Consider the following 25566-nt stretch of genomic DNA (forward strand, 5'->3'; position numbering starts at 1 on the left):
CCTCCTGCCCCCATTACCACAGAAATGGGGGTTTTGTCCCACTCCTTAATATGTAAAATTTGTACAAAATATCTTCTATGAAAATGATTTGTAATCTGTAGACTTAATACCTGGGAGATGTCTTGAGATGTAAAATCCCATCCTTTGGGTTGTGGGGTTTTTTTTGTTTTCTCCAAATAAATCTGATCTTTAAAGTTCAAAAAAAAAAAAAAAGAAAGAAAAGCTGTGCAAGCTTCTCTTTTGGAGGAGCCTTAGGGAAGAGGGTAGCAGACAGAAAGAAAACATTCAAAGAAATTACACTGCCCCCGAGGGTGGCATCTACAGAGGACAATGACAGGGATTTGGAGATGTATTATTTTTCTAGTGCCCATTTACCTACAGGGCTGGTTTCACTACCATTGCTGGCTACAACCAGAGCAAAGGTGAAGGGATAAGATCAATATCAGAAGCAAAAACACTAGAGAAAGAACACTGTGACTCCAGAATACAACAAAGAATATAGGATGGACATAGCCAGGGAGGGGAGGGTGGGTGTTAAAAAGAGAAGCATATGGAACCAGATACACAATTGGTCTGAAAAGCATAAATACATACAACATCCAGAGAATAAAAGCCAAAGAAAATATTTTGCATTTAACTAATACAGAAACATACTTGCCATATATTTTTAAGTGGAAAAGAGAAGGCTATGCCACTCTCTAAGGTACGACACTGTTCTTTTAAGTATGCACAGACAACAACCTGAAAGGATACACATCAAAATCTTTCAAGTTAGGGGCACCTGGGTGGCTCAGTTGTTAAGCGTCTGCCTTCGGCTCAGGTCATGTTCCCAGGGTCCTGGGATCGAGCCCCGCATTGGGCTCTCTGCTCCACGGGAAGCCTGCTTCTCCCTCTCTCACTCCCCCTGCTTGTGTTCCCTCTCTCCCTGTGTGTCTCTCTCTGTCAAATAAATAAATAAAATCTTAAAAAAAATCTTTCAAATTATTTCTGAATGTTGGAATCTGAGGGGGATTTTTACACATTCCTTTTTTTCGTGTATGTATACTTTCTAATTTTTCCACATTGAATATACAAAAAGGAAAAGTAATACATGTTTTTTAAAAACTATGACTTCTAAATTTCTTTTATAACCATCACTGAGAAAACATATTTGGGTATAGGGAGGAAGAGGTTAGAATAGGGATCTACAAACCATAGGCTGTGGGCCAAATCTAGCCTGCTGCCTATTTTTATTAATAAAGTTTTACTGGAACACAGACACCGCATTCATTTACATACACAGGCAGAGTCCAGTAGTTGGGACAAAGACCATATGGCCTGCAAAGCCAAATGGCCCTACCTGGCTCTTTACAAAAAAAGGGAGACAACCGCTGGGCTAGAAGAATCCATTCTCTGCTATTGGAATATCCATTGCACATTATTAGCTGTCAGGAAGTCATGACCTCTGTGTCTCAGCTTCCCCATAAAGAGAAGGATAATACATCTTAGAGTTGTCTTGAGGATTAAATGAGTTAATGCATAAAAAGTATTTATTGCTGCACCTGGCACATTAGGAAACTCTCAAAAACATTATTCTACTTATTACCTACTTCCTTTTAAACAAGATACATTATTGCACTATTAGGTTAAACCTAATGAAACTGCCATTTTGTTGGTGACATTGTTCAACCTTGGCAATCTTCTATGGTTCAATGTGACCATACTTCACCACTTGCTCTTCTCATTTCTCCTGTGTAAGTCGTAATCTCTGAGAGAGTGTCAATGTCATTAAGGCAGTTTGGGGGTAGCTAATCTGCCTTGAAGAGCTGAGAATAAAAATCTAGCACTGTTGTACCCAAATCCAGACAATATGGATGTCTGAAACAATAATGCTGAATTTGTATTATGCTTTGTTACTTGTGAAGCACTGGCAAATTAGCACTAAAGGATGTATGGTGTGACAGATCCCCTGACCTGCCCTGCTGCCCTAAACAGAAGCTTTTCAGATAAAGGATATTCTTCCCATCCTCCAAAATAACACCTCTCTCTTGAATTTCAGCAGGCCCAGTAAGCTTCCACAACACTATGACAATCACTCTTGGCACTGAGCAGAAATTCAGACATATTCTGCCACAGTGTCCATGGGAAGACCTACCTGAAGGGAATAGGGGACTCTGGATCCCACAAAAGTTCAAGAATCTGTCATTCAAGTGCACTTAAAGATGGCATTTTGGGGCTTAGTACAGATCCAACATAGGAATTCTTCAAAGAAAAAAAAATCAAATGGGGCTTCTCTAAGAATTAGACAGGAAGACAGACCTGAACATCAATGGAAGGTAATGATAAGAAGCTGCAGATGGAAAAGTATAGGATGAGCTTCATGAAAAGGAGGCAGATCAGGAAACTGAAGGACTAATCAAGTATTTTTATCAACATATATGAATAAGGGCTTTAAGTTCAGTACTAAGCCTATCAAAGGAAGAACGAACTCAATTTAATCCAATCAACACTTATTAAATGCCTATTTTATGCCAGGCACTAGGTTAACACAGCTAGAGATAGTAAGATAAACCAGATGCTGTTTCTACCCTACAGGAGTTTCTGGGCTGGTGGAAAGAAGATAAACATGTAACAAAATAATGTTAATATAATATGATCAGTGTTCTAACAATAATAGTGGTTATACATTCACTGCAAAAAATGTAAAGGAAATACAGAATGGAAAAATTAATTTTGCTTGGAAAGGCCCAGGGAGGGTAGGGAAGAGAGCAATAATTGGAGATGGGTCTCGCAAATTACTCAAAGTTCACTAGGTGGACAGTGAGGCAAGAATGAGAGTGGTCTGGCTGCAAATGGACCTGAGGAATGTTTATCAAGAGCCTCACATGCCAAGCTTAAGAATCTGGACTTTATCCAGTAGGCATTTAGTCTTTTTAAGCAGGAAGAGATCTGGTCAATTCTGATATAAAGAGACAAAAGAACAGATGCTTTCCCAGAGAGCCATGATGGAGGATCACAGGAGACTGTTCAGGCTGAGACTAGGGAAACCTAGACCAGAAGGATTGCAGTAGGAGTAGCAAGGAGGGGACGTATGCTGGACGCAGCAGGGCTTCAAACTGGAATGCAGAAGTGGAGGCAGAAGTCTGAAGACTCAGAAGGGAGAGAGAGACGAACAGAATTCTGGTGGGTGTGTGGGGGTCACATAGGCAGGGAGAAGAGCAAAGGTTAGGGGACTGCTCTTGGGAGAGAGAATATCTTTTCCTCAGAGACATGAAGGAAACCATTAAGAAGGGGGTAAAAATGGAGGTAATACTGCAGGGAGGAATGTTAAGAAAATTTATCTCCATGGGTGTCTCCTCAGAATAATGAAAGGGGAGAGGGATGGGGGCTTTATGGAAAGGGAGCTTAGGCGTAGTACCACTGTTGGAGACTGGGAAAATGGAAAAACCAGAGATCTGTAAAAGCAATAATCCAATAGATCCTGACCCAGGATCCACTTGGGCCAACACCTCACACATTGGTGATCTCTCTCATCCGCACATTCCGTTTTTTTCCAAGAGTGCTCTGAGCTTGGCACTCCACTCACCATGGTGATGCTATTATCACTGATGGGTGGTGAATGACATCCAAGAGAGGAAAATTTAGTTTCCTTAGCCTGACACTCAAAACCTCTTTTCACGTAGCCCTCAGACTACTGATCTCTCTCTACCTCCATCACTCATCCCTCCTCAGGTCCAGAAGCCCAAATGCTTTCAGGCTCAGGCACGTAACCCCCGTGTGGGAAGAGGCAGGGTCTGATGCGATAAGGGGTGGTGAGGTCTATGGCTTAAAAGCTGCTACATTTTCTTGTTCTCTGGGGTCAAACAAAATACATAAATACAACTTGGTATTTCAGGGACTTTCTCTTTTAAAATCCTACACAGGACAAATCCAGCCTCCTCCAAGCAGACTTCCCAATCAACCAGGCTCCTAGATAGGAGTTCCTTCTTAAGTCTTCTTTGGTGCTTATCCCCGTGTTTATTTTCTTTCATCACTCGCTTGTACTTACAAGATGCTATCTTTCATAGCACAGAGGTCAGAATGTGAGCTTTGGATTCAGATGGCCTTGGGTGAAAACCTTGACTTTGCCATTTTTAGGTTTTTATGACCTAGACAAGAGACCTAAGTTTTCTGAGTCATTTTCCTCATTTGTAAATTGGAAATAATAATATTACATTATGGGTTATTGTGACAATAAGTTAAATAATGTATGCAAAGTACTTACTGGAGTGCCTTGCATGCAAACACTCAAATATTTTTTAAAATATGAGTTTTCTCCAACCATATATTTTTATTTATATTTAACAATGAAACAAAACTACACATGTGTATATACATATATATACATATATATGTAAACATATATATTTATTATATTTATTTTTTTCCCATCCTTAAGAGCCTCAGGGTGCATGGGCAGAATCTTTTGTCATGACACTCAATGGGGGGATTGGGAATCATGCCCTTTAGAGGCAATCCAAGGGGCATATATTTATTTTTATTAAACAATGAAACAAAAACGTGTGTGTAATACATATATATGCATATATATATATGTACACACATTTACATAATTCTTTCCCATTTGAAAAGTGATTTCTATACTCTCCTTTGCTTCTTGTAAACCTATGTATGGAGTCCATACAATCACAGACCAGTAATAATAACTAGTAGCAACTTTGTAAGGTACACTTTATAATATTTTTGAGAAAGGGAAACTGAGGCTCAGGGAAGTGAAACAGACCTTGCCAAGGCCAGTGACTAAGAAGTGGAGAGGACTCTATCATGGGTCTCCACAGTCCAGGCTTTCTCTAATCTTTCGTAACTATCCAAGATAGGAAGCCTGTCAAGAGCAATAATTAAACACTTAACAGTCACATCACCCCAAAGTTAGTATGGAAATTGAAAAATATATTTAATGAGACTCTGAAGGAGGAACATGAGAGCCCAGACACAATGGCCTAGAATGATACTGGCCAAGACCTCTTGACGACAATTGTATTTCATCAAAAACAGTGCCACGGACTCTTAAATATAACCAGTCCCCGCCGTGTGGACTTCCATGTCCTCCATCAACAAATATGGTGCCACAATCACCATAAGTGATGCCATGTGAAGGAAGAGAGCCACTGCTCCAGAGAGCAGACTCCCTCTGTAGGGCATGATTCCCAATCCCTCCACTGAGTGTCATGACAGAGGTTCTGCCCATGCACCCCGGGGCTCCTAAGGATGGGACATTTGACTTGACAGGATGACTACACAGTGTATTAATGTTCAAACAGGGATTGGCAGCAAAATCAAGGGAAGGGGATCTCCAATTTTGCAATCTGACTTCAGTACTTCCCCAAACAACATAAAACAAAAAGCAAAACAAAACAAGAGAGTAAAGTCATCAATAAAAAAAAGGAATGGACACAGAAGCTAAAAAGCAAACAGACTTATCCAAACAGATCGTGTTTCATCAACTTCATTTCTCTGACAGAGCAAAAAGCTCAGTGTTCAGAGTAAAGCAGCAAAGGAAGCTGAACATTTGGTCATATTTAGTAAAATGTGACCGTCTTACAGGGGACTAGAAAGGTGGAATTAAGAGGGAGACAAGGAGGAAAAACTGGATCTGGCTGAAAAAAAGAATGAGATTGAGTTTGTGGCTAAAAAACCACCACTGGGCTCCTAGAATTTGGATTGGGAAAATAAGCTAAAAGGGTGTGCTTTAAAAAAATAAAAGGGTGTATCTGGCCCCCCCTTTTATCTGTGAGGCAACCTGCTGGACTCTTCCTAAGAACAGTCTCCTGTTCTTCCCCAGTAATGTGACAGTGAGAGGTAACAGTTACAGAGCCCCTACCACGTGTCAGGCACTGTTTTAAGTATTTTCTAGGTGGTAACTCCTCTCAACAACCTGTGTGGTAGGTCCTGCTGATGTGAAGTGCTCAGCAACTATACTTAACCTGGACTCACCCACTACACTCTGAGCCGTGCTTCTTCCTATCTGTAACAGCTCTCAAGAGGAGCCTTGTGCACACAGAGAGCCTCCAAGACACAGCAGGTACGATGTCAGGGGTTTTCTAAAGCAGGATGGTCCCATAAGTTACAACTTTGATAAGAACATCTGGCTGGCACTGGCATTTCTGGGGTCTCAGAAGCCTTTGGTTTGGGTCTGTTAACGGGTGCTGGCTGGGAGAAGGAGCAGGATATCTGGCAAGCGAGGGGAGTGCTGGATGAGGGTGCAGAAAGCTAGCTCCTGACCCCAGCCCTGCATTCCCTGGCTGTGATGACCTGGGCAAACCTTTCAAGTCTCATTTCCCAAACCACAGAACCTATAATAGTAGTGAGGGGCGGGGGAAGATCATTGAAGAAAAAAACTGAATCAGGTAGCAAGTAAAAATCCCTCCACCCCCCTGTAGGAGTAGTCTTAATTATTTAAGTCTATGCAATTGGTTAAAAAAGAAAATCCTTCTAGTCCTTTGACGGATGAAACAAATACTTCATTTGGTGACAAACTCCATTCTTATCTTTTCAAATAGAATATTAAATAAATGCTGTATTTAGAATATCAATGTCCCCTTAAGAGCAGTTTCCTTACACAAACGTACAAAGTGGCCCTGTTCTGGGATGAAAATGGGAGAAATGGTTTTCTTAACATAAAATTTATCGTATTTTGGGGGCGCCTGGGTGGCTCAGTCATTAAGCATCTGCCTTCAGCTCAGGTCATGATCCCAGGACCCTGGGATCGAGCCCCGCATCGGGCTCCCAGCTCAGTGGGAAGTCTGCTTCTCCCTCTCTCACCCCCTCTGCTTGTGTTCCCTCTCTTGCTGTGTCTCTCTCTGGCAAATAAATAAAATCTTTAAAAAAAAATAAAAATAAATTTATCGTATTTTTAAATGAGATTTTGTGTGTTAAAATTCCTTTGGTTTATAAAATGTGGTGAGGTAATTTTTAATTTAAAAGTATGAATGAGTAAAATACTAAGGCAGCAACTAGATGCTACTGCAAAAATATCTTCTGAAATTTAATTCATCTGTGAAACCCAAAAGCCTTGGATGCACAAGCGTAGCTCAGACAAGCAGAATCACAGTCAGACAAGAGAGCTGTTCTTTTGTCAGCTGTCATCTTCTACCAGTTGGTAAAACCATACCTTTCTTTATAATAATGTTCTATCTTCAGATTATTCTTTCAGTGAAAAATGCATAAAGTGGATTTTCAAACTCAATTTCTTTACATATAACATATACATTCCTTTATATATATTTATGTATGTTGTATTATTGTGCTAAATATTTATACCTATATATTTATAATATAGATGAATATAAAACCTATCTCCTATCTATCTTCATCATTTTTTTTTAAAGATTTGAGAGCAAGAGAGAGGGCACATGTGCATGCATGGGGTAGGGCAGAGGGAGAGGGAGAATCTCAAGCAGACTCCACACTGAGCTCAGAGCCCAACTCAAGGCTCCATCTCACGACTCTGAGATCATGACCTGAGCCAAAACCAAGAGTCGGCCACTTAACCGACCACACTACCCAGGTGCCCTTCTTCAACATCTTTAAATGATCCTACAGCCTGTATGGAAAGACACAGGATGACATTTTCATTTTTGCCTTTTAAAAACACTTTGCCATTTTAGAAAATTTGGAAAGCACACAAGTCTCCAAAAACCAACTCCGAGATATAATTTACATACAACACATTTCACACATGTGAGATGCCAAGTAGAGAACTTCTGACAAAGATAGAAAGCATTTTTATGACCACAGAAAGTTCCTTTGCTCCTCTTTGCCATCTCTCCTCCACATCCCAACCTAAGGAACCCCTGATTGCCATCACTGCCAATTTTGTGTTTTAGAATTTCATAGGATGGAGTCAGACTGTAGGTACTCTTGGGTTTCTGACTTCTTTCCCTCAGCACAACGTGAGAGCCTTTCATGTTGAACGCGTCAGTAGTTGGTTCCTTTCTATTGTCAAGCAGTGCTCTTGGTGTGAATAAAGCACTGTCTGTTTATCCACGCTACTCTGGAGGGACCTAAGGATTGTTTAGAATTTTTGTCTACTCTGAGTAACACTCCTTTGGATATTACTGGACTGGAATTTTTATGAATATACGTTTCCAATTTTCCTGTGTAAAAACCCCAGAGGAGAATTGCAGGATCATTTAATAATTGTGTGATTAACCACATAAAAACTTTAGTTTTTGAATCGGGTGGCACCAAGTTATACCCAATAACAATGTATGAGAGATCTAGTTGCTACACACATTCAGCAGCCCTTAGGATTGCCAGTCATTTGAATGTTAGTCATTTTAGTGAGTACGAAGTGGTATCTCACTGTGGTTTTATTTGCATTTTCCTGGTGACAATGTTGCTTAGTATATTTTCATATCTTATAGTACTTATTGTCCATTTTTTTATCTTCCTTGTAAAGTGTCCAAATCTTCTGTCCATTATTATTGGACACATCTACTCTTCTAGATTTTAGGGTGATGATCTGCCTTGTGAAATCCGTTTTTTTATGGGTCCCAACAAAATCATTTTTATTTTGTCCAGCTTATTCTTGTTGTAAAGATCGCAGTGATGACATCCATGCTCTTCACCTATCAGAGCTGAAACGTTAAGACTTCTGCATCTGGTGAAATGATCATATGACTTTCTCCATTTATTCTATTAATGTAGTGAATCAAGCTGAATTTCCAAAAACTTAACCTTGAATATCTATGCACACATGATCAGGATATAGTATCATTTTTGTCAAATGCTAGATTCAATTTGTTTGTATTTTGTCAAGGCTTTTAGGTTTAGGTTGATGAAGGATATCAGTCTATGCCATACCATTCTTGTAGTACCTTTGTCAGGTTTTAGTGTTAATGGTTATTCTGACCTTATGAGTTTGGAAGTGCTCCCCTTTCCCTCTCTTTTCTGAAAGAATCTGCATAGGTTTGGTTATTGATTATTTGAATTATTAGAAAAGCCTTCAGGACTTAGGTTTTGTGTACTTATGTGTATGTGTGTAGTTTTAATTTAAAATTTATTAGGAGATACATGACTAGTTAGATTTTTCTAGCTTTGAGTTGGTGCTAAGTTACGGCTTTTAAGGAATTTGTTCATTTCATCTAAGTATATTGGCATAAACTCATTCATACTCTTTTCTTATTACTTTTTCATGTATATAGGGAATTCAATGATGCCTCCAACTTTCTTTCCTGACATTGTCTGTCTTCCTAGTTTGGTCTAGGTAGATGTTTATTAATTTTGTTCTCTCTTCAAAGAATCAACTTCTCCTCTGTTAGTTTTCTTTATTGCTTGTATGTTTTTAATTAATTTCAGCTCTTACTTTTGGATTACGTGTTCTTTTCTAATGTCTTAAGGTAAACATTTAATTTACTGACTTCAAGTCTTCTTTTAATATAGGCATTTAGTGAAACAATTTTCCTCTAAGTTGTACTGTAGCTGCACAACACCAATGTTTGGAATATTTGTGTTTCTATTATTATTCTGTTCAAAATATTTTCTCATTTCTGTTGTGATTTTTTTCTTCACCCATGTGGTTCTTGCTTGCGCGTTAAGTTTCTAAATATTTCGGATCTTTAGGATATCTCGTTAATGATTCCTAATTTAATAGCTGTTGTGGTCAGAGAATGTGCCCTGTAAGACTTCAGCGTTTTGAAATTTGTTGAGATTTATTTATACCCTTGCGTGCAGTGTATCATGGCGGATAATTCTCAGCAACTTGAAAGCAGTGTGTGTCCTGAAGTTTTGGGGGCGTACTACTCTGTTTGGCATGTGGCAGTGGCTATATAAATTCCTCCAATATATGAATTAACTGAGATTTAACAAATACTTTGAAAGGGACTGGTCAGAGGACTAGAATGGAACTCTTTGGAGAAAAAGGAGGGAGCCGGTGTAGCGAGATCAAAGAGGAAAGGATGGCTGTAACAGGGAGCAAGTACCCAGGTGAAACAGGGGATGACTGGCAGAAAAAGGTTATTTGTAAAAGAGAACAGGGGCATGTCTTCTGGAAGAAGAGGAAGCAGCAGATAAGATGGGGTGGAGAGGAAAAATAGTCAGGGAGATCCCACCAGATAGTCTATATGTTCTTGGTGTGGTCGAAGGAGGACATCTACTAAAGATGAAGGAACTTGGGAGCAGTCCGCTGGGATGAATAAAAGAATGGGGGGACTGTGCCATGGCCCGACTGGGGACTGGCAGCAACAATCGGTCCTGGGGGCAGCAGTCATCAAGGGCTTTTCTCAGCAAAGGTTTCTAACCTGGGAACCTAAACAGGACCTATGGGTGGGTTTCGGTTAACCTCAGCAGAACTTCCTAATAATTAAACTTTTCACCTATCAATGTGACAGGTCCTACAACAGGGCTCACCCTGGGTAGCAAACCGATTTGTCTGCGGACCTAAATGACGTTCTCCAAAAAGCTTTATCAGAAATGAAGCTGATATTCTGGTCTCCATTTATACTTTTCATTCAAAGGGGTATTCTTTTTATTGACCTCATAAAACCCGGGATGACATCTAAAGCCTTTTCCAATATTTAAAAGTCTATTATCCTGGATCATCAAGACAATCAAATTCAGCAACCCTGCTTTAAGAATGCTGGGGAGTGTCAAGGTGATGTTAGTAAGCTTTCCATCAAAAGGGGTTAAAAACAATAAATGCTGTTGTTGGAAAATTAACTTACAGGAAACAGGCCCTGATGATGTCAGGAACTTTACTATGCAGCTCTAGGCTGCTTGAGGTTTAATAAAAAATGTAGAGCAGTTCATACAGAAGAGAAATGTAACAAAACACAAAGACATAGAAAAGTAAAACACAATATCCAGAGGGAAACCAATAATGACAAGAAAATGTACAGATGTGGTGCTGTGATAGTTACATATGCCCACACTTTATTTGGCTACACTGGATTCTAATAAGTAGTATACTCACAGATAGATCACATAAAGTAACTAACAATTCCACTTCTTCTGATAAATTGTTAACTACATATCCCGCTGGTCTCTATGGGTAACATAATAAAGACAAGGAAGACAACAGCAGAAGGGTAAAGGGGTAGAACAGCTCAGAGAAACCAGCACTGAAGGGATTCATGTTAGCAAACACACAGATCCATAATCCAAAGGTCTAAAAAAGAGAGGTTTCCCTTTTATTCAATAGCATAAGCAGAACTGCCAAATTTGAGGGTGCTACATCTCAGCAGAATATTTTGAAATGGGGAAAGAGGTGGGGGTGGGGTGGCTGAAGCAGAAAAAGAACAAGAAATGTATTCATTTATTTTGCAGGAGGCCACTGGGAAATACTACAAATCAATACTGACCATTTGTGGGGGATATTCATATGATAACTATTTATTCCTGCAGACATCTGGACATCTAAAGAATTCCTATTACTGTGCCACAAAGCAGACTACATGGAAACCTTTTCCACATTCAAAATGGCTTTTGAAAATATTTTATATGCTGGGGAACTCTGAGTGCTTCACCCATAAAAATAAGTCTTTCAAGTTGGCAGGGGAAAGAACCCTTTCCAGGTGGAGGACTTGATGCTGAAGGAGGTAAACTCACTTTAGCAGCCAGGGGAACAACACAAGGCACAGCCAGGGGCTGAAATAGCCTCAAACCTGAAAATATTCTTAACTGTGCATAAAAGAGAATCTGAAAGTTGCCTGTGAGCTTACACCTGGCCCCAGTAGAGCTTCCTCATCAACATTCCAAGCTGGCCTCAGAAAGCAGGAGAGAGAATCTTGCAAGCACAGGAAAAGAGACAAATTTCTTTCCTTCAAGCCTAATCTGATGATTTAAATCTATCTATCCTAATGCCTCTCAGGTGTTCTAACCATCTTATGCCTTTTAAGAGCTCTTCTGCAGGGAGGTAACAGGAGTAGCTTCTCTTCTGATTAAACACATCTGCCACGAAATAGCAGGTGCCATTTGGACACAATGAAATTCTCAGAAATTCCAATAGGAAACTTGCAAAAGGTTTTGAATGCTAGTATACTGAAACATATCTTAACGTTTCTTAGACTTTGGAGAAAATGGGGGGAACGTTTGTGTACAACCTAATGTCCTTCAAACAAAGGCATAAAAAATGTTAATAGAGTGGACTTGCTGGCCAAAATATAAAAAAAAATTAACTACTGAAGTTAAAACAGGGTAATTTTCAAAACAGGTTAAAATCAGGACTCTTACCAAATACAAAAACAAACACATTTAAGATTTTTGTTTAAACTCATTAGTGAAGAAACCAGTTAAGATGTTACAACCAGGAGAAAGATATTACAAAGGAGAATCCAAAGAGCACACACCCATAGATCAGGGAGAGTAAAATGAATGTATAAATGGCAGGCAAAATTCACCTTTTCCACAGTGGCTAGGAAAGCCAACTGAACCTCTATGGGACAGAATTTACACATCTACCACAAGGATTATTTTGTATTGCTATCAGTTATCTACAACTTGCCGAGTTGTAAAAACAGCTCTGTGGAATTAGATAGCCCCACATGGTGTGCTATTGACGATGCATAGTTTCTCATGGAAGCATAATTTTTTCCCTGCACAGATCACTGACCGTCTTATTTATTGCTGTATTCCCAAAACCCGGTACAGGGTAGCTGCTCCACAAATACTTGCTAAATAGTAGATAAATGTCTACTGTGTATCAGGCATTAAGCTAGGCCCTTCACATGCATCCTTCCATTTAATTCTCCCAACAACACCCTTTAAAATAATTATTCTCATTTCACTGATGAAAAACTAACTCATGTGATGTTGTACAGTTATTATTTGTCAAAGGTTGGGGGTGGAGGACAAGCAGGGAGGATCTGACTTGGGTCTGTGAAAGCCCTTTTTTCCCTTCTTTCCATTTAATTTTTGTCCTTTTTATTTGCCATCGCAATACCATCTGCCTCTAAATTAAGGGATTGTTTATAGGTTACACTGGTATGATAAACACACTTACTTGATGAGCATGGTATTGGAGATCCACGCTTTGGGAAAAATAAATGAACAGCAACGCTCAAGAGAATCTAAGCATAAGGAAGAGACACTGAACGTCTTTGTTGCAACCTTGCAGATAAGCACAGGGTACTTACCAGCCCAGACCACCCGCCCCCCAACCACCACCACCATGCCATTCCACTCCACCTGGGTGCTCACTTCCCAATTCTCAGGATAATAAAGATAGATGAATTCAACACTGTTTATATGTGGTGTTTGTTTTCGGAGAGATCAGAACAGCACTTAGGAGATCAGCAACAGCTCACATTCAATGCCTGCTTCCTAGGACCATGGATTACTTTCACAGTAACACTAGGAGGCAGGTACCATCACCTTTCTGCAGACAAAGAAAGCTGCAGGGCACCAGGAACCTTCACGAAATTCCATGGCAAAGCTGCAGCTCTGGGCTTCGACCTGGTACTTGTCACCACCCTCAGCACTCCACTATTTACCGGTGGCTGATGAAGTTAGTTCTGTCACCGCGAGTCTTAATTTTTCACAATCCTCTTTGCCCTGTTTTTCACAGCCTAGCCTCCAAGGGCACGGAGACCCCACCCCCACCCCCCCGCCGCCCCCACCAGCTTCCAGCATCCTGGGGCTGGTAACTGCGGGCTGACTGCAGTCCTATTCTCTGGCCACTTGGCACTTGTGACCACCTGGGTATTTCACATTCACTCCTGGAGAGGCAGGGGCCAGAGAACAGGGGAAGAGAGTGGTTTTTTGAGCCCTCAGATAGCAGAAGGTCAAAAAGATGTAGGCCGAATGTTAGTGTGAAATCCTCCTCTCTGTTCCCTAAGCCCCCAATACTTTTCTGTTTTCTTTTCTTGCCTGAAAACAGGCTGCCCTTAGAATGAATAGTATGTTTTTAGACACCTCCAGATGAGTCTTGACAAGAATAAGAGCAAAATGCTGACAGCTAGAAGGTGCCAATAAATGGCCACCTTAGTGGGTCGCTTAATATTATTTCATTTTAATCTTCACAACAACTCCTGGAGATGGGTACTATTATTATCTTTATTTTGGAGATGAGGAGTGAGATTGAGTAACTCATCTAGCTTAAGCAGCTTGCCCAAGATTCCAAGAAGGTTGTGATTGACCTGTAACAGTGGTGTTGCCTGGAGACCAAATGGGCCACCAAAAGCAATAGGACAGCTGTTCAAAACCCCTATTTCATGCCCACACCCTCTTTCTTCATGTCACTTAGCAGAAAGCCTTGGGAAGTGGTATACTATGGACTCCAAGCCACAAAGCAGGAGACCTTTATTTCTAAGGGATGGATGGCTCATCCTCTACAAACCAATATAAATGCCTACCCTTCCCTCAAGGGCATCTCACAATTCCTGCCAATAATAAAAGATAACACTACTTTCAAGTAAGATCACGAGAAAGCCTTTGCCATTATTCTATCACACAGGTATGAAGAAACATTAAGCACACATTATCAGACGAAGGCGACCATAATCAGCCAAATGGTGACTGACTGATTGATTGCTTTTAGGGCTGGGAGAACTGACCCTGTATGGGATTTCCTTATATTCTTTTTTTTTTTAATTGTTATGTTAATCACCATACATTACATCATTAGTTTTTGATGTAGTGTTCCATGATTCATTGTTTGTGAGGATTTCCTTATATTCTTAAAGGAGGGACTAGGAAAAAAAATTAGATACTCAGAATCTAAAAAGTTCTGACACTGCCTTCACAATTTTAGGAATTTCATCTAAAAAAACATTATTCCAATTGGTGGTGGGGGAAGCAAAGTACATTAAGGACAATTTTAACACTTAAGTTAGGAGGATTTCACTCTCTGTTAACTCACCTTGAGCTATACTTGAGTGTGTTCCTTATATTTTAAGACATTACCAATTTGGTCAGCAGGAATCTAGGATAACCTAGCTTACCGGTTCTTTTGTATCAGATCCCTTTTTCCCAAATGAAGTTTTTGTACAATTCGAATATGTCAAACAGACATAAGGGAAGCTGCTTTAGCTGACACACCCCCCTCAACCCAAAGCACACCCCTTGTACCTTTGGCAATCTTTAGTGTACCCAAAGGCTCCAAGGAATACACTTTGAAAAACACCCAGGTTGGAAAGAGGGCTGGCATCCACAGGGCTGGGCTACTCAAGAGCAAGTCACTTTCCCACCAGAGAAGTAGTTTTCTCTTAAAAAAGGGAAGAACCTGGACTTGAATCAGGACTTCTCAACATGTTTTCCCTCTGAAGCACAGTGTTGATGCACAGAGCATATTCTTTAGTCCTATCTTTCATCATAGTGCTTGTGAAGGGGGAGGGAGGGCAGGGGAGGAATGCTGCCCATATCCGTCCAGATCCTCAGGGCAGGAGGGCAGGAGAGGTCTGGAGAAGATCTCCTGACTCTAATGGGCTCCCATGGTGGCCCCATCTGCTCCTTCTCGTCCACCCTGTTCTCCAATGGAGAGACATGATCCTAAGGGCTTTTGCAATTCATTATACTGTCATAGTTTCTGCTTCCAAATGCTTCTTGGATCTAAATGGAATCTTCATTTTTGTTTTGAAGGTATTCATCTCAGGGGCAGTAAGTTAATATTATCATATTCACTTCAGAGTTTTCCTATTTTAAAGTCTTTCCTACTTAGAACATCTAATCCTGATCCTGTAACCCAGCTAATTTGGAAGACTTCTTTCCTTTCTTTTCTCTAGAATTGGTACACATTCATTTTCTCTAGAGTTCCCCAACCTCTTACCCTGATTCCCACATATTTGTCCTGGACACTTGGAATCCATGCTTCTCTAACTGCTTATGCTTATTAAGTAGCCTAGCTTGCATGGATCTGGAATCCATCCCCCCTTTTAAAGTAAACCCATGCCAGAAACTTCAGCAGGGAGATGCATTGCATTGTAAGGGTATGGGAAAGGCCATGGTGATGGAGAGAGGAAAAGGGAATAGAATATTTTGGATGCCGCATACTTTACCAGTAATGTCATGCTGTTTGAATGACTCACTGTAGATCTGATACTGATTTGGACAATGTTTCTTCAACCACTTGCAGACATCCTGCTGAGTCCACAGAGCCACTGGTTTTGACAGCTTCACTGTAGCCGACTATGAAGCAAGCAGGAAAAGTCTGTTAATGCCAGCCCCATGTCCAGAAAGGCACTATTGTTAGAAGTCTTAGCGTGTGTGGTCAAGGCTGCAGGCTGGAATCCCTGAAGATAAGTCTCTCTGGCTGTTTTCCTCCTAACATCTACAGACCTTTCTCCATACCCCTTGAAAACCAGAAGGAAAGGTCTAGGTGGAGAAGACCATGAAAATTATACTTATTCCCAAGTGATCATCTCTACTGGAAAAAAAACACCCAGGAAGGAGTGTTTTCTGACCAATACTTCAACAATAAGACAATGCTATTGTAAGCAATTAATTAAATTTTAGGGGTGAGATAGCTGCCCCCTAGTGGCCTTTCTCTGTACTCTAACAAAGTGTCTATTTCTTGTTACTCCCTGAGACCTCTAGGGTTTAGTGCAACAATAGTCCTGGCCGGTGCTAATAATTATTTTTGGAAACACATGTTGTTGGATTTAGATACCTTCATACTAAAGAGTGCAAGCTGGCCTGGGAGTGGTCCCGTAAAGTCTAGGAATTAGTTATGCCACAGAGGGGAAGCAAAAAGTCAATTCCACCCAGTATGTGGAGAATGGTAATAAGATAACAGGGTGGCTAAACCTGATGTAGAAGCCAACTCATCAATGCCTTTTATTGCTTACTAAATCTTTCAGGGAGGGGTTTATGAAACAAAACAAAACAGAGGTGCAGGGGACGCAGCCTTTGACAGATGGCAGGTTACAAATTCATTCATTAATTAACATGTATCAGCTCTGTGCCAGATGCTGGTCTTCCTCATGGATCCCAGCAACCTGGCTGACGCAAAATGAAAGCTTACCTATTTAGGACTTTTTTTTTTTTTTTTTATCATTCCGGATCAGTGTTTGTCAACAAAATAGGATTATAATATCAAAAATTCTTTAAAGGATGTTAGGCAGCACACAGACCTGGCCTTAAACATCACTGACCTTCTCACTAGGGATCATTTGCTTTTATTTCTCTTTCAATCTTTCAGATTAAGGCCTGGGGAGAGCCTCAATTTTGTAGGACTATGATTTAATATCTTTCAAACACCTGCTAACATTTTTGACAAAGAGGACTTGCTTCACTCTTGCAATCTTCATCGGAAAGCAACATACCTAACAACTGTTCAATTTTATTTTGATTATATTTAAGGTTACTTTTGTTTTATGGCAAATAAATTATGGTAAAAAAATAAAATTTTCAGTAGTGATATCTAGTATGCTTTTAAAACAAATGTGAGTTTAAAAACAGTTGGCTAATTAAAAAAATGAAGGGAACAGTAGTACAAATGGTAACAGAATAATAACGGAAGTGACATGCACGATTCACACTTGTGAAACATAGTGCTCGGGTATGTCTTTGCTTTATTAGTGTATTTCCAATTGTAGGATTCTTTGGGCCATGACTTACAAAATCATCACAAACAATATTCTTTACTTGATGCTGTGATGATTTTTTTCACTCTTCCTGTGACAGATGATTTTATACACGTACATATAACACAGCCATACATATATTTCTGCTTTTCATTCATTGTGATCGGCATTCCTAAACTGATATTTGGAGTTGATGTTCCCTCTCCTCGAATTTCGGCAAGGTCTGTGTTGGTCCTGGCCAATGAAGCATGGTGGAATCAATGTTATCCATGTGACTTCCGAGGCAAGGTCACAAAGAGACAGCTTCTGCCTGGCTCATCCTCTTTGGCACTCAGCTTTGGAACCCAACCACATGCTGTGAGGAAGCTCAGACCACATGAAGAGACAAATGTAGAAAATTTGGCCCATTCCCCAACTGACGTTTCAGCTGACAGCCACCACCAACCATCAGACAAGTGAGTAAACAAGTTGCAGATGATTCCAGCCACCAGTCTTCGAATCTTCCAACTGAGGCTCCCAGACACCACCATGCAGAGACAAGCCCTGCTGTGCCCTGAGTAAATTGCTGACTCAGGTAGTCCATGAGCATCATAGATTGTTGTCTTTCACCACTAAATTCAGGATAATTTGTCCTGCAACCTTAGTAACAACTGGAACACTAAGTTTCATGCTGGTGAGGACAGATCTGTTGTAACTGTGGTCCCAGAATGCCTTGCATTTAAGAGGTTCTACACAGCCACAATGAGTAAGTCAATATATTAATGAAATGAGCCCAGCAGTGAATTTCAAGTATAGCCCTTTGCGGCTCTCCACCCACTGTGTTGTGCTCATGTGGCTCCTAGTCAAACGTGTCAGCCTCTTCCTTCCACCTCATGTCCCTGAGTCACAGGCTGCCAGCCACTTTCCCAATAAGCTCTGTATGCAACCATATCAAATACTTTCCTAATTTTGATGAGCGAGGAGGACCTCTGGTGTGGATGGTGCAAATGAGTGAATGTTGTGTTATTCAGTTTCTTCCTTTTTGCTCATCACCACCTCCTTTCCTTTACATGATTAGGAAACTAGAATTTTGCTCTTTTAGCTACAAATGCACTCACCGTTGTGTTTCACAAGTCAGCACTTCTGAATCTGGCTCCTTCCTGCTCTAAAAACTTTTCTTCAGATTAGCTGAATGAGTTCATAGCTGACACATCATTACCCTGAAACCCTTCACAAGTTTCCTGCAAGTAAACCTAATCACATCTTTTGAAAACTCCTATCAACCACTCATAGATGGCTGTAAATTAGGAAGGGAAAGACAAGAGGATGAAGTTGCTTGTATATTAATATACTCAACTCCTGGAAGATCATCTTTAACCTGCTCATTTCCTAGGAAACAGAGACCCCTCAGCACCAAGTCAAGCCCCCTCACCGGGCTTCAGGTAGAAATTAACCCATACATGCCAAGTCAACTCAAGAGGCATCCTCATCAGCCCACCATGTATGCTTTTGTTACAGATTTTCCCTTTGTCATAAATTCAAGTGTTGAGGCCAATACTCAAGGAGGTGCCTTGCTTTTCCTTCAGAGTATACTCTTACTAAGCAGTAATTGGTATCACTTGCTTGGACATCAATTGACTCAAAGCTTTAGGCATAGATTATAAGACAACAGGAACCTACAGGGATCTGCCTCCACATAGACTGGCATAAATAAAACGGGGAGGGATAAAGATTCCTATCATTAGGCACTGCTCATCTCTTCCTAATCAGATAGTGATAAAAGTATTGGCCCCATTCATTAGCTGATTCTTGGCTTTATTATGAAATTGTTATTAGTTTGCTACACATTCACTTGTTAAGAGCCATAATGACTCCACTTGCCCCAGTCTGCGGCTGCTTACGGATTCTCAGAGCCCACTTTATTTTTTCTGCCTGAACTGCTCTTCGCGTAGCACCCAGGTGAACCGCAGTCACTTCTCTCATGATTGCCCAGTCTCCGATAGCAACCAAATTGGGGGAGTGAGTGCCATAACCTGATCCTTTTAAAGAGCTTAAACCTCCATGTGCAATTTGGAACAACAACGAGCATATGCTAAACTCAAGTCAATCCACGAATCACTGTCCCACCGGGAAGGGCAGAGTTGTCAGACTTAATAGCTCCACAGGGTTATTTCAACCGCCCTCCTTTCCTCGGCTCTTCTCACAGCTCTCTTTACACGCAACTCCAGCCAAAAATTTTCTGATGCTCTCCGTTTTCTTTCCCCCCCGCAGTGGGAGCCAAACCCAAAACAGTTCACAAAACAAATAAATAGTATTAGTAAACTAGTAAAAAAAAAAAAAAAAAAACACAACAAAAAACAAAAACCCATCCTGCCCACAGGCAAACATTAAAAAAGTATTTGCCCCAGTTCCCTTTCTCCTAGCTCAGGTCTACCAAACCATTCTGGATTTACAACCCTGGAGACAATTTGAGTTTGTAGGAATGTTTTGTTGCCCTGAAAGAAGCCAGAGCAGTTTGTTATCTTAACCCTATGCATTGTGACTCTGAACAGAATCCCAGGCATTTCCTCTCGGAACTGGGCTCAGCCTTTCTCTAGACAAGCTCAAAGTGCACTTCAGAAGCTCTTAGGGTCTATCTTACAAGGAGACCCCACTTGATGCAGAAGACACATCCCTAAGGGAAAGTTTATTTGCAAATTACTTTTTCTTTTTTTTGCAAATGATTCCTTACCCTAATTCAATAGTTTCAGCCATGTTTTATGGTAATTTTTGATTTGTATTTAAATGGAGAACTCTTAAATTTTGAGTTCTTTGAGATAAACCTGAGGCTTTTCTAAGTTATAAAATAATTAAATGTTTAAAGTTTAATATTGAAGGAACATATAACAAAATGTTTTTCAAGTTAAATTTTATCTTGTCATTCAATTATCCCTTATCTGTTTTGCAATATAAAATCTCTTTAATTTACTAGGTTTTGATTTGTAAGAGAACACTGCAATTTTGAGAACCACTGGCTGTATCAACTAGGTAAGCTTACATGAGGTCCAGTGGGCTGACTGGGGAAAAGCAGAGAACTCACAGATCATTTATATCCACTGGCAGGTCAAAGTGAGCTTTGTGCCCAAATACCAGAAAATGGTAAACACATTTGCAGCCTCTCATTATAAGCAGGTGTTTGCAAGCTTTCCTTTACCATCCTGCAATGTATTTCCTTTAGGCCAGAGTCTTTTCTTCCAATGGTTTCACCATTGTGTAATCTTACTCAAGATTTTTTGCAAAGTCACATCATTGGCTTACACTGAACTTAGAGGAAATCTACAATCTTGAGTCTTCTTCAAAAGAACTTCTGTCAAAGTAGGCGTTCTCTTTTCCTGAAAATAAATTTTTAACAACTTCAACTTTAGTTTGAAGGTTTCAGTGCATCATCTGGAATCCTTATTAACCAGTATATTGGTTATTCTCCCATATTTGTACCATCCATGTAAACACAAGCTCTTTAAGGTACTCAAACTTTTTTTTTTAAAGATTTTATTTATTTATTTGACAGAGATAGAGAGAGAGCACAAGTAGGCAGAGTGCTAGACAGAGGGAGAGGGAGAAGCAGGTTCTCTGCCAAGTAGAGAGCCCGACACGGGGCTCGATTCCAGGACCCTGGGATCATGACCCGAGCCAAAGGCAGACACTTAACTGACTGAGCCACCCAGGTGCCCCAGTACTCAAACATTTTTAAGAGTATAATAGGGTCCTGGGATTAAAAGTCTGAGAGCCACGGTTCTAAGACATTACTAGAGTAGTGACATTAAAATAAAAGATTTGGCCTGATACCATTTTTTCCCTTAATTTTCCCATACTGAATTTTAGTGATGGACTTTTTCATTCCTAAATGCTCAGAACCACAGTCTCACAGAAACTCAAATTTTAGAGGACTCTAAATAGTCAGTAGGTTCAAGTTTAAACCTAAGGCAAGAATCTAATCTACCTTATGATATCTAAAATGGTGGTAAACTGGGACTATGACAAATATATCAAAGGTATGTGAGTGTGTAAACTACTTGGATAAAGACCGACGTTAACCCCCTAATGGAAAATAATTACTATTCTTCTCTTTTTTAGAGATGTACAAAATTTGGAAAAACAATGATCTAGGTTCAAGACTCTCCCTGAAAATTTGTAGCATCAAAAAATGCATCCCATGAAATGGGCTATTCCATTGCTAATAAGCTCTAAGAGCTTAAAATGGTTTTTTGTATTGAAGCCAAAGTCAGATTTCTATCCTCTTTCTCATGGATTCTGAGTCCTGCCTTCAGAGCAATGTAAGACAAATCTCCTCACCACCCAGTGCACTGATTTCCATTTCACACATCATACTGGTGCTCTCCATTGGGTCTCATGCTTTATTTTTTTCTTTAACCATGGTATTTGTTGCTAAATCCCAAATTATATCTCCAGCCCAGTCTTCTCTCTAAAGAATCATATACAACTGATGATTTCACAGTTCCATTTGAAGATCTAGTAAACATTTCAAATTCAACACATCCAAAACTGACTCCCTATCCTTCCCCTCAAAACTGCCTTTCTCACCTCATCTAAAGTAAACTCTATACTTTGTGTTGCTGAAGCCCCAAATCTTAAATTCACCAAAGACTCCTCTCTTTCTCTTGTATTCCACATCTAATCTATTGGCAAAACCTAAGGGGGTCTACCTTTAAATACATCCAGACTCAAATCTCTTTTCATTACCAACACTGCTATAATCCTGATCAAAAACACTATCATTCAACATAGCACACACCCTCCCCAATGTCCATCACCCAGCCACCCCATTCCTCCCACCCCCCACCACTCCAGCAACCCTCAGTTTGTTTCCTGAGATTAAGAATTCCTCATATCAGTGAGATCATTGAATCACAGACCTGTATCTCTGAAAAATGTTAAAAAAAAAGAAGATAGTAGGAAGGGAAAAGTGAAGGGGGGCGGAATCGGAGGGGGAGACGAACCATGAGAGACTATGGACTCTGAGAAACAAACTGAGGGTTCTAGAGGGGAGGGAGGTGGGGGGATGGGTCAGCCTGGTGATGGGTATTAAAGAGGGCATGTATTGAATGGAGCACTGGGTGTTATATGCAAACAATGAATCATGGAGCACTATATCAAAAACTAATGATGTAGTTTATGGTGATTAACATAACATAATAAAAAAAAGTTTTATCAATCAGTAAGAGAAGATAGAAAGGTAAGCCATGGTTTGACAGTTCACAAAAGAAAAAATAAAAATGTCATTGCATAACATAGCAGATTGTGTTTTCCAAAGATGACCACAACAGTATCTTCCTACCTGACATGCTCTTCTGCAATGGGATGTCACTCTGTCATCAAAAGGGGCATCTCTCCACTTCCTTAATTTTGGATAGGCTTTTTGACTGCTTAGACCAAGAGGACATGGTAGAATGGATGATATGCCAGTTCCAGGTGTTGCTCTTATCTGGCCTGACAATTTCTTCCTGCCTTTTGGAAGCCAGCCACTATGTAAGAGATGCAATTACCCTGAAGTCACTATGTTCTAAGAAGGCCAAAGTCACCTGATGAGGTCCTGGAGGATAAAACATCTACTGGAGAGGCCAAGGAGCATTAAGGGACCAGATGTGTAAGTGAAGAAGCCATTTTGGAAATGGATCCTCCAGCCCCACCTGCCATGGCTATTGCTCTGTAAATCAGATGAACCACCCAGGAGAGCCCTTCTCAATTTTTGACCAACAAAATCATGAGCAAAATAAAATGGTTTAAAAACAAAACAAAACAAAACACTATCATGTCACACCTAGACTACTTCATCTAGGTACCTCATGCACCTGGGTCATTCTGGTTTTCCCTTATTTTAAATCTTTGAAACGGCTTATAAAGCCTCAAGCACTCTGGTGACCCAGTATCTCCGAAGGCCATCATTACTACCTTCCCCTAGTCCTTACTGCTCCTACTCCCTCAGTCGTCTTGCTGTGGCTCACAAATGCCAACTATACCCACTTCGTATCTTGCCTGAGAGGCTCCTCTCCCAGACACCGGCAATGCTAAATCCCTCACTTCTTTCAAACCTTTGCTTGAGTTTTACCTCCCAAGTCCTACCCCGATCTCCCTATTTAAAAATGCAACCCTCCTCCCTCTGACACTTCTGATGCTCATTACCTTGCTTCAGTGTTTCCTTCTCAAGAGCAAGTACCCTCTACCATACTACACAGTTCACTCATTTTGTCTATTGTCATGCTCATCTGTCACTTCCCACCAGCCTGCCATCTCCACAAAGGCAGGGATCTTTCTCATTGCATGAAGAGTCCCAAACTTTAGAACAGTACCTGGCACGTAGCACGCACTCAATAATTATTTGTTGAACAAATGAAGAACCGTCTGGTCTGTCATCATATATCATAGCTCCTATATCCTTGAGTGTCAGAAAGATGATTCAAGTCCCAGCTGTGCTCTTGACATTCCCATGTTAGAGCTACAACAGCCTTTTCTCCAGTTAGATTTCTCTTATACTGAGCCAAATATGCAGAGACATTCTAGCACACACAGCTGAAGGAAAGGGGGAGTATTCAAAGGCACCAGTAAAAAAGGCAAGCATAGGAACAAGAAATGAGAAAATACAGGAAAAAAGAAGTATGGGAAGATAAAGATAGAAAATTAGGAGAGTCAAAGGGGTGGTCCCCTTACTCGAACCCACTTTGCTGCAACTACACAAATATCACCTGTGTTTTCGCATGATAGGTCGTGCCATCGGTTTCTCTGAGACTCAGAACCAGCTCTTCCCTGTCTCCAGGGATAGTCATGCACAAAGTGTCCCAATCCCATGCCAAAGATACAGCCTGGACTCCCCAGGCACCTGATGGAACTATTTATAAAGGCGCACCATCCAGATGCATAGACACTACTATTCACAAGCTGTGAAGCGGGAGTCTCTGTGTCGTGCTGGTGAAGATCTGCTGGCTTCCAGATGCATGCTGCTGGGCATAAAAGTTCCTAACATTAAAACCTCAAGGACGGAGTAAACAGACATGCATCAGCAGTCAACAGGAAACACGATGTCTGTGGCATTCTGGATGGCTCTGTTTATGAAGGCCTGCTCCTCCTGTAAGCCTGGATTGTCATGCTGGTCAAGAGAAATATGGAGGGAGAGGATCACACTATACTGTGTGTCTGCTCCATCTTGGTACAGCAGGAAAACCCATTACTCATCTGCCCAAATGAGCATACCTTATGGGAGGTGCTGTGCTGCAAGGTACAAAGACACACATACGCTCTGAGCAAACCCCTGGGTGAATGCTGGATGAGTGAAAGCATGCTACAGCAACAATGAAAACAAATATGAACCAGAAAATGGTTCTGATCATTTCATATTTCTATGACAATTCATTTGCAGTAACACTGCGGTGGACTGATAACAAAAATGTCCTAAGTACAAAATGATTCTCTGAATACAGCTGGAGGGTCCCTCAGGCACAAGGTGGCATCTATTTCTCCCTGTCTTGACTCTAGGGGATAGGGAGAGAGCGAAGGGGAGCCACATGACCTGCTTTGACCAAAAGAACAAGGCAGAGGTGATGATAAGCCAGGTCCGAGGGGAGTTCTCAAGAGGCCTTTTGGGATTGTGTACTTTTGCTTGCTCCTCTGAAATAATTATGAGAACATGCCTGGTCAAGTCTAACACTTCAGATTTGGAAACATGGCAGAAGAACTTATTAATGCCATTCCAGACAGAGCATTAGATCCAATTCTGTAACACAGCATAGAGAAAGAATTGTTCTAAGCACTTTAGATAAATCATCTTTAATCATCCCCACAACCTACAAAGTAGTTATTATTTTCAGTTGACAGAGGAACAGGCTTAGACAGTTGAAGTAACTCATGCAAGGTCACTCTGCTAGTGAATTTCAGAGCTGCATTCAGTCCAGGTCTGCAATAATTCCAATGTCCATGCTTACACCATGACATCACTCTAGCTTGATGAAGGTGCAAGAAAAAAGGAGGCTCGTGATATCACTCTGGCTAGATGTTGATAGGGGGAAAAAAAGACATGAGCTATCTTACTGAAATTCCT

General features: G+C 40.6%; 1 protein-coding gene across 10 annotated transcripts in view; it reads right to left on the reverse strand.

The window, feature by feature from the left end:
• Positions 1-25566, reverse strand: part of SAMD12 (sterile alpha motif domain containing 12) — a 385968-nt gene that overhangs the window by 206547 nt on the left and 153855 nt on the right. For 9 of the 10 annotated variants that reach the window (XR_014144350.1, XM_081816432.1, XM_081816429.1 and 6 more), the window contains exon 3: positions 15972-16101. Coding sequence is in view for 9 of the 10 variants with exons in the window: in XM_081816432.1 (XP_081672558.1) it covers positions 15972-16101 (130 nt within the window). In the remaining variant the exon portion in view is untranslated. The remainder of the gene's footprint in view (positions 1-15971; positions 16102-25566) is intronic. The other variant, XM_081816426.1, reaches the window with a different exon arrangement.

Source organism: Leptonychotes weddellii, chromosome 4, assembly GCF_054177405.1.
Source record: "Leptonychotes weddellii isolate Sample4059 chromosome 4, ASM5417740v2, whole genome shotgun sequence".
Lineage (NCBI taxonomy): Eukaryota > Metazoa > Chordata > Mammalia > Carnivora > Phocidae > Leptonychotes > Leptonychotes weddellii.